The sequence below is a fragment of the Catharus ustulatus genome, chromosome 3 (assembly GCF_009819885.2).
Source record: "Catharus ustulatus isolate bCatUst1 chromosome 3, bCatUst1.pri.v2, whole genome shotgun sequence".
Taxonomy (NCBI): Eukaryota; Metazoa; Chordata; class Aves; order Passeriformes; family Turdidae; genus Catharus; species Catharus ustulatus.
The window spans coordinates 100,691,760-100,701,778 of record NC_046223.1 but is presented as its reverse complement, the minus strand read 5'-3'; the positions used below and the strand labels follow the sequence as shown (position 1 = coordinate 100,701,778).

General features: G+C 41.6%; 1 protein-coding gene across 1 annotated transcript; it reads left to right on the top strand.

Moving 5' to 3' along the window:
- The first annotated feature begins 2,566 nt into the window (after window positions 1-2,566).
- Window positions 2,567-9,429, top strand: RNASEH1 (ribonuclease H1). The gene is made up of 8 exons (XM_033056438.2): window positions 2,567-2,719; window positions 2,789-2,919; window positions 3,374-3,577; window positions 4,138-4,237; window positions 4,676-4,730; window positions 5,770-5,854; window positions 7,316-7,440; window positions 8,968-9,429. Exons 1-8 carry the CDS (start codon window positions 2,610-2,612, stop codon window positions 9,052-9,054), a joined length of 897 nt encoding a protein of 298 aa, XP_032912329.1. The 5' UTR covers window positions 2,567-2,609; the 3' UTR covers window positions 9,055-9,429.
- The last annotated feature ends 590 nt before the right edge of the window (window positions 9,430-10,019 follow it).

The window sequence follows — 10,019 nt, the reverse complement described above, 5'->3', positions numbered from 1 at the left end:
CATTACATTACCATGGAATGATGTGTGTAGTCTGTTACTTTACAAAATGCAATAGTGCAATAATAAGCTCTTGTAAACAAAAAACTGACAAAGACACCAACATCCCAGACTAAACAACCTCAGCATCTGCAAAAGGCAGCTCATCATGTTTTCTAACATTTGTGGACTTTTGACTAAATTCATGATAGCCAGAAAAGCAGATTGTTCAGTGCCCATTTTTCTCCCAAGTCACTCTTCTTTCCTAGCATTAATTCAATGAATGGGAAAAACTGCTCAGCTCATACTGATGGCCAGGATTAATTTTTCTAGAGATTTGGATTGGCTAAACAACAGTGGTTAGGACCTGATTGAAGAGTACCAAAAAGAAAGATAACAAGGAATCATCTCATCAGTCCAGTAGCATGCACTCAGTTTATACTGAGAAGCCATTCCTGAGAGGGAGAGAGAGCAGGTCATGTGTGGATAGATCAAAACAGGACTGTTCAGAGCATTAATGAATAAAGATGCAATGGGACTATCTGCAGCTTCCCATCTCCATGCTGTGAGTACTACTGAACAGACCAGGATGCTGCAAAACAGCAATGACAAAAAAGGTGTAGAGAGATGTTTCCTTTTGAACACTGAATTTATGTTAGGAGAAGGATGTAGAGTGATCAGTGTGTCTGGTACCCAATCATGCCTGGTACTCAAAATATCTGACAGGTTTTTAAGAGTCACTGCGGACCTGTGATCTTTAAAATAAGTTATGTCACTACAAAGTAATGTAATTAAGAAAGTTCTTATGCCGTGCAGTCTCAGAATAGGCACAGTGAAGAAGTGGAAAGAATAAATTAGTCAGATTGTGTAACAAAAGTATTCCAACAGCAGTAGGATGCTAGGAGTATGTGAAGTCTCATGAATACATTGGAAGAAGCAAGGAAAATGCAGTAATTATATTTTCATATGACCCTGACCAAGTTGTTTCTCTGCTCTAACAAGGCCTGTAAAATACATAAGCTCTTTGGGTTTGGGTTTTTTTTTAAGAGAAGCGTTATCCAACTAATACACGTAGTAGTTATGCGTTATGTTGAGCTGATTTGTTGGTTTTGCAACAGAAGGCAAAAGTAACACCAGTGTTTCACATTCTTGACATTTTATTGGGCCACCCTTGTAAATCTGAAAACAACATTCTTCAGCTGTGGCACAGGGATCTGTATTAGAGCCATGAGGGAAGTACAAAAGCAGTTTGGATACCTTGGGCTATTTCTGGAGGTAGCTGCACCAGTGCCCCCATCTTTGCTACTTCAGTCTTGTCAGCAACTGAGGTACTGAACTTGGCACACACCCATGTGAGATCTTACTTAGTGATTTCTGTCATTATAAAAACACACCATGGGATCAGTATAAACAAAAATACTGAAAGCACGGACATGAGACAAAGGAAAATATAATAATTTCATTCCATTTGTTAAAATCACTTTGCTGTGAATTACTGGCTTTTTGCTGTTATGTATTTTTTGCCACTATAATTATGAACTGTATCCACTTTTTATGTATAAGGAAAATGCAAGCTTGTGCGAACACGAAAAGGCTTGTCACTGCTGTTACCTACTCGCTAGGAGTGTAACCTGAGAACATGTTCCAGCCTTGTCCAGACCTGCTGGGGGCTTGCTTAGACTTGTACCCCAGCACGGTGGGCATGTCACAGCCCACCAGAGACTGTCTATAAAAGGGGCAGTGACCAGGGGTAGCACGGATATGTTGGTGGAGCACAGACTGCCCACATCCCCAGTGCTGCCTGCTTGTTCCTTACCAATGAATTAATAAATTGCCTTATTGATTGACGTACCCTATTGTGGTGAATAAATTTGTAACACCCATCCCCCAGCTTTGGTCTCCAATTCAGGTGCTAGGAGGATGGTGCCAGACTCCTTTTGGTGGTGCTCAGCAACAGGATGAAGTAGTGGCCATAAACTAAAACATGGGAAGTTTCACCTCAACATGAGGAAGCGACTGAGAGTGGCAGCTGCCTGGGGAGGACATGGAGTTTCCCCCTCTGGAGACATTCAAAACCCAGCAGGACATGCTCCCGTGCCAGCTGCACCAGCTGACCCTGCCGTGGCAGATATCTCCCTGCCAACCTAACACCCTGCGATTCCGTGAAGGCGTTTCTCCTCACTCCAGAGCCCGCCTGGACACCGGGCTCAGCTGGAACACATGCACCTGGAGCCTGGGCAGCAGTATGAGAACCAGCTGAATGACCTTGTTTCGCTCCAGCCTTTTGGACGTGCTAAACGTGTCAACGCACCCGAGAGGTCTCCTTTGCTGTTAGCAAATGGGGCTTCCAGAATGAGCTGGTTTGTGCAAAGCCGCTGGGACCTCACCCGCCTCATGCCCCACCCACAAAACAACAGCTGATTTAGGTTTTTAAAATACCATTATTGGCGGGGGAAGGGAACAAAACCAACCAAGCAAAAAAGCCGAGCCACACGAAACCCCGCGCTGTGGGGTTTTCTGGTATTTGGCCTCTCTGGCGGCCCGTAGGAAGCCCCGGCGCTGCCGCGCAGGCGCAGCGGTGCCGCGGTGGGCGTGGGTCGGGGCGGGGGCGCGGATGGCGGCCGGGCCGCGCGATGATGCGCTGGCTCGTGGCCGTGCTCAGCCACTCCTGCTTTGTCCCCAGGGACGGCTCCATGTTCTATGCGGTGCGCAAGGGCCGGCGGACCGGCGTCTACCGCACCTGGTGAGCAAGGGCCGTGGTGGAGCGGGGAGCCCGCCCCGCCCGGCCTCACCGCTGCTCGCTGTGTTGCAGGGCGGAGTGCCAGGAGCAGGTGAACAAGTTCCCCTCCGCTAGCTTCAAGAAGTTCGCCACCGAGAAGGACGCCTGGACCTTCGTGCGCTCCGGCCTGCCGGGGCCGCAGCAGCAGCAGCCCGAGCCAGCAGGTACGGAGGGAGAAGGGGAAGGAGGGGTGCGGTGTCCTGCCGGGGGCTCGGGGCAGGCTCGGCGGCTGTGCCAGCGCTGCGGCTGCAGCCGAAACGCGGGGTACCAGCCCCGTTCATTGCGGTCACTGGCGCAGCGCCGTGGCGATGGCCTCCGGGCACGGCCATGGATGTGCCAGTGCGGTGAAAGTGTTTCCGTGGGTGTTTGGAGAGCGTTGCTTGTTCCGTGTCCGTGTTAAGGTGTAAAGGCCCTTGCGTGTCTGTTTCCTCTTCACTTTGATTTAGGATGAAGAATGACTGGTGCATTCTGTTTCTTTTCGATTATAGTTTAGGGTGGTGTCAGATAACGGCCTAACCTTGCTAATAGCTGCTAACAACTGTTGTCTTTAAAGGCAGTTGTTTCAAATAAAAATTGATTTTGCTGAACTTCCTTTTTTTTTTTCTGTTTTTATTTAAGGGGCTTTTGGTCCTCCAGCTGTAACACAAGAAAGTGGTAGCCAGAGAGAGGAACCAGAATTAAATACTGTGTTTAACAGTACATGTAAAAGGTCATATGAACAGTCTGCAAACGAAGAGCAGATTGCAAAGCGTGTAAAACATGATGAGGTACATTCAGTGTGCTCAACACCAACAGTCAGTGAAGACAAGTTTTCATATATGGGTGAGGTCTATGATCATTCCTTTAATTATTTTCATTTGTTTATTTTCATTTGTTTATTCTCTGTGACAAGCAATAAGTGTAGCTATTAGAAGGCTTTTAGGGAGATTTGTATATGGCAGCCTCAGGCCTATTATTTCTTTTTGAAATGAAAACGTGAACCATAATCAACTTGTTCACATTGTCTTTCAGTGTAGTTTTGATTGGTTTTAATCATATTGTTATAGGTGTGATTTTAAGTGTGTCTGGGCTACAGATTATATTAAAATGTTTGGATGTAGCTGGGAAGTTTTGAAGAAGACAAGAACTGTAGTGAGAAATATGGGACTTGGAGCAGAAGTTGTTCTTGAGGCTGACTGGTTTGATAGCAGTGAGGGTGTCAAGCTGCAGTAGGACTTGTGCTGTTCTGTGCTGCCAGTTCACATGGCGTCTGCAGTTAACTTTTGGAAGTGCTCTATGGAGAGAGAAGTTTTGGGGATTATTGTACTGGCAAACATTTCTTCTGTCTTAAATAGTGTTTTTGAATAAGTCCTTAAACTTGTGATTTTGGTAATCTTTTGTAGGTGACTTTGCAGTTGTTTATACGGACGGTTGTTGCAGTGGTAATGGACGTAACAGAGCTCGTGCTGGAATAGGTGTCTACTGGGGACCAGGCCACCCGCTGTAAGTACCTCAATGGATTTTTTTTTCATTAATATATTCTGATTGATTTACAATACTAGCCTCCTTTTATATACGAAACTCTGTTGAGACTCATAATGACAGTGTTATGATACTGAGGGGAGCTGAGAAAGCAGCCTCTCTGGGAAAAATCACCTGGAAATAACATTTTCAGGGGTTGAAGCTAGAATTCAAGTAATGTGGAAAGTTTTAAAATAGGAGTCTGTGTGCACAGAAGATGGCAAATGTCTTGTCACATTGATGTCAGGTCCACATATGCAGGTTGCTCTATGGAGGGGAAAGCTAGAGCTAGAATATCCATTTGTCATTTTTTGTAAAAACAAAAGTAGCACTCTTGTCTTTATTTTTTAAATGTGTAGCCATTACACACCATTCTGAATACCTGGGATAACTAATCTACTATTTGTTCTTTGGACACAGAAATACCAGTGAAAGACTTCCTGGACGGCAGACTAATCAAAGAGCAGAAATCCATGTAAGTAGCAAATATCCTGAAATGCTTCTCCATGTTAGACTGCAGCTGCACTTTCATGCCTATTTCAACTCTGTTTTCTAGAAACCAGTATGGAACTCTAAGGGAAGCATGCAAAATATTAAGAGTTATGGCTTCAAACAAATAGTTAGCTTCATGTTTTATTGGTCTTTATTGGCTTTGAGCTAGGTAATTCCCCTTGAGAATTCCCAGATGTCCAAGCACAGTCTTACATTAGGAAAGTCTGGTTCTCAAATCTATATAGATTCCCTTGCATTTTTAATGTATGTTTCAGACCTTAGAGTGAGGGCTGCTGAGTATTGGTTAAGAGGAGAGTCAGCATATTATGATGGCGGGATCAGAGTATCGTAATCCTTAGATAAATACAAAAAACAATTCTAGGCTCCTAACTTCTGTTTGCAACAGCAGATTTAGTCTTCTCATCTCTTAATTGTGGTATTGCTGCTATCCCACACTCCATGTTTGGAGATGAACCAAAATGGGCAATTGATCTGCTTAAAAACTAAAAAGTTCATTTTTAGAACTGGTGTTGGTGTGCCAGCAGTCAAACTTGTCAGTAAGGAGCTTTTCAGTTCTAAATCCACACCCAGCCACTTCTCCCTGCTGTATTTCAGAGCACCAGAAAAACCTCCCAACCTGTTAAGGCTTCCAGACTGTTGGAAGTGACATGAATTCTTCCTTCTCAAAGTTTTAGAGAAAATGACTTGGTGTTGATAGAGGTTTTGATAGCTAGAAAATGGATCAGAGAGCTACTCCTTCAGCACAGAGTTGAATATCAGAATGTTATGAGGTTTTGTTTGCCATTGAAACTCAAGTGCCTGCCTGTTTGCCTGAATCACAAAAGTATCATCTGTAATACACAATTTTGGGATCCTCTACACTAAAACATGTTGATAACCATTGGTGGAGAGGTTATAGTAATACTCTGTAGTTCTGTGTTAGCATCATGTACTTTGTTGGTATTTTAATTAATGTGGTCAAAATGCTTTCTGAACTATGGTTGTTTTGAAATGTTCTTAAGGCAGCCTGCAAAGCAATAGAGCAAGCCAAGAGTCAAAACATCAAGAAGTTAATAATCTACACTGATAGCAAGTTCACTATTAATGGTAAGCTAATGGTTTTAATTTTCCAGATCCTTAAAGACACACTGCATGCTTTTTCATCGTGTAAGACCCACAGAACATTCTGAGCCCTGGAGAGAGGAATGTTAGGAGGAAGTACTTAACTTACTACTCATGACTGCTTGGGAGAAAACTTCAGAGTATGAGACATTGTCTGCTAACTGCATGAAATAGAAGTAGAGTCAAAGTGTCTGTTATAGTAAATGCTGACAGAAGTAACAACAGGATTTGTGTCTTGAGGTGTTCAGTATTACACAAAATCTAGAAAAAATGTTGTTCATGTATAGGCTGTTAAGTCTGTACTCAGGAAGCTACTTGGAAGCTGCTGTGGTAACCTGTGGAGTTTTTGTTTTGCTCATATTGAATAGGTTGTATTTAACACACACCTGTGAAGTACATTGACATTCTCTTGCTTCCAAGCTTTTAGGCTACACTGGATAACTAGCCAGAGATATGTACTCAGAGTATGTATTAAAAGACCTAGAAATTTTTTCTCTCTATGAATACCATATGAACCAGCCAATAAGACTTAATTTTTGAGAGAAACTTCTTCCTCTTTCCTCAAGATCTTCAGATTTTTTTCCTGTGATAATCTGGAACTGCATAAGTATTTTTTCCTGGGTTTTTTCTCAATTTTACAAAAGCAGTATGTGTTTTTGTTGTTTTCAGATCACTTTGGAGATGTGATTTTTGTGGGTGTTCTTTAAAATAGCATTAAACAAAAACTTTGTGCAATTTATGGTTGAAAATTAAATATTGGTCTTTTTGGTTTTATCTTACTCTCTTTGATTTTGCTTGCAGTTTCATTTTGCGTTTTGGGTCACTGACATGCAGGTTCTGTTCTTGTTTAACCAAAGTTATTTTGTAGATGTGTCTAGGAGTTTTTATTAAAAAATGCCAGAGAGAGAAGGAGGCTTGTAGTTAAGTACAAATGCATGTAATTAGGTTTTTAGGAGGTTTTGCATGCAAGATTGGAGATTTCCTATTTGGTTCAGATCATGAAAGCAGTAAAGATGTCTTACATTGTCCACACCAGCAAAGATATTAAAAGAAAAAAAATCTTACTTAAGGAGTAGTATAGAAAATTGTCTGGTGAGCTGTAGGCTTTGCTTACTGTATCATCAAGCAAACCCTTAGCTTCAAGTTATTGAAGCTCATGAGATAATTTGTGTACAATGCATATATAAGATTGCAGTCTTTAAATTAAATACCTGTTGGGAAAACCCTGGTTGGGTAATTTAGGTAATAATGAAAAAATACAATCGTGAAAGACAGAAGCAGAGAACCAAACAAGAATTATCTTTTGTCTCCAGTGTTTTTGCCTGAGACTTTGTACCTGAGGTAGTACAAAGAAGAGGTAATGACTTGTTAAAAGGTTGTTTGCTGCAACTTGATCCTTGCTGGCTTCTTTGATAGCACTCTTATGGTGATACTCCCTTTGCACAGGTATTACAAGCTGGGTTGACAACTGGAAAACAAACGGTTGGAAAACAAGTTCAGGAGGAAGTGTAATAAATAAAGAAGATTTTGAAAGACTTGATAACCTAACAAAAGACATAGAAATTCAATGGGTAAGTTTCTTGTTTCTTTTTGTTAATGACATCTTCAACATGTCTTTGGTAGAAACTTTAAAAGCGTGATCATAACTAAGACTTGTATAGAGCATAATATATTCCTTTGCTCTTAAATTTTAGCTGAATTATGGTATAAGACCACTGATTTGAGAAAATGTGTGTACAGTTGACTTTGTAGCTGTAATGGCATGTTTACTCAGCTTCTATCTTTACTCTGTAGAAAACAGGATCATGTAGATATTTAATGTGCAAATTTTTGTTGGGCGTTTATTGCAGGTATTTGTTTTATTCTGTGTTGCAAAGTAGGAGACTGCAGTTTACAGGGCTGACTAGATTTTCTATAGCTATTCCTGTTTCCTATTGAGGAGAAAGCATAAAAATGTAAAGACCAATTAAGTTCAGCTGTTCTTGGGAATATTTTACATAATTAAAAGATAATTCTTTATGCACACTTACTTCTTAAACTTGAATCTCTTAAAAAAGGTGGGAGGAATTTTGTTTCAGGAGGAGTGTATGCGTACAGAGTTGTCCATGGGCTGCAGGTGAACCTCTGCTCCACTGTGGCTCTCCCTGGGCTGTGAAGGGGACAGGCTCACTGACCCTGGTCTGTAACACAGGCTGCAGGGGAATCTCTGCTCAGGTGCCTGGAGCACCTCCTCCTTCTGCACTGACCTTGGTGTCTGCAGAGCTCTTCCTCTCACATATTCTCACTCTTTTCTCTAGCTGTTGTGCTGCATTTTTACCCTTGTTTAAACATGTTATTACAGAAGAGCCATCAGCTTTGCTGATGGGCTTAGCTGTGTCGAACTGTGGGTCCCTTTGGAGCTGCCTGGATCTGGCTTTCTCTCATGCAGGGGCAGTGGTGGTGTCTCTTCACAGAATCCACACTTGCAGCCCCCCACGTGGTACCAAAACCTTGCCATGTAAATCTAATGTCACCTCACACACACTTCATGCTTGTCCGCTCTCAGATTTTGTCAAATAGTAAGCTTGACTTTCTTCCTCACCTTCCTACTCCACCCTTACTTCTGACAAGGATGGGCTTAGCGTATAAAGTTTTTTTCAGTTCCTGATTGATGGATTGATCTGAAAACTAAGAGAATCTTTTAATATTCTATGTATGTATCCTGAGTGAGTGCTGTAACTACCAAGGCTTTTAGTGGAATAGAGGTCTTTGGCTTTTGTTTGGCTTTTGTTTTCAGTTTAAGCACTGAATGCAGGAAGGTGGGAATTTTGAATTGGAGATGTTGTCTGCATTTCTTAAAGGATAGGTTAGCTGATTCTCATGCTTTTCACTAATTCCCATTAAGATGATACTCACAGTTTGGCAAGAGTTTCCCTAGACAGTGAAAATCCCTGGGAAGAAAACCTAAGGGCTAAATATTAGGTGAATATATATAGGTGAGTACCTCTGAGGAGATGCTCCTGTACTATCAATGACAGAACATTGCTTGATCAAATTTCATGTATCTACTTCTTTCTGGTTTCTTCCATATCTAACACTCCTATATTTTGTCCTGACAGATGCATGTTCCTGGTCATGCTGGCTTCCGAGGAAATGAAGAAGCTGACAGACTAGCAAGAGAAGGAGCTTGTCAACCAAAGTGCTGATTGTCCTGGGACTAGAGACTGTTGCACTGGGAGGAAAAGGCATAACATGGCAGCAGCTGCTGTAATTGTTTTGGAGTTGAACTTTGAGCTGTACTTCTTTCTGGCCTGAAGCACTAAATATAAACCAACTTCTAGGAAGGAAAGCCCCACATTTTAATCTATGGCATTTGTTTTACAGTTGAGACAATATTTAGTTGATGCTACTGAGTATTTGTTTTTTCTCCATCTATTGGAAGGGCTGTGGTCAGTGTTTCTAGCTGTCTTGTGTACTTATTAATTCACCTTAAAGACAGGCTTCTGAAGAACGGATTTTAAATCAAAGTATTCTGTATTTTACTCTTAGTGAAATAAATATTTTTTTTTTTTTGTACAGAAGTATATACTGCAGCCCAAAATAGCTGGGCCTGGGGCAGTCTTTGGGTTTGGTTTATTGGGTAGGAGGTCACCTAACACACATGTCCATTGGTCTGCTCTGGCATTCTGCTACTGGCAGTAACTGCTCCACAGATGGGCTTGTAACACTGACCTGTATGTGCCTCACAGTGTCAGCTACAGCACCAGTAGTTTTCTTTTATGTTATTTTGCAGGGTAGCTTGAACAAACTAAAAAACAAGTCACAAGAAAAATTGAACAATTAATCTTTACTGTTCTCTTTACCTCATTAATGTTCAAGCTCTTCATCTCTGGCTTCCTGTTTCCATTAAGTAGGGTTTTTTTAGTTTTGGTGGTTTTTGTTTGGTTTTTTTTGTTGTTTTTTTGTTTTATTTTTTATGCATACTGGTTCTTGTTAGTATTGTTATTTCCTCTTCAGTGTTGTCCCAACGGTAGTAATTGACCACTTCATCTGAAAGGGACTAGAAGATTATAAGCTTCTCCGTATCTTCCGGATCTCAAGTGTTTGACTTCACTTTTTCCAGTCAATTATGAGATTAATGGAATGGCTAATGTGCACTTGAATTGGAGAG

Bases quoted from the DNA above. Each gene is read 5' to 3' on its own strand.
- RNASEH1 (XM_033056438.2), top strand. From the start codon at position 2,610: ATGATGCGCTGGCTCGTGGCCGTGCTCAGCCACTCCTGCTTTGTCCCC. The intron at 2,720-2,788 runs GTGAGCAAGGGC...GCTGTGTTGCAG, and splicing joins ACCGGCGTCTACCGCACCTG to GGCGGAGTGCCAGGAGCAGG. The intron at 4,238-4,675 runs GTAAGTACCTCA...CTTTGGACACAG, and splicing joins TGGGGACCAGGCCACCCGCT to AAATACCAGTGAAAGACTTC.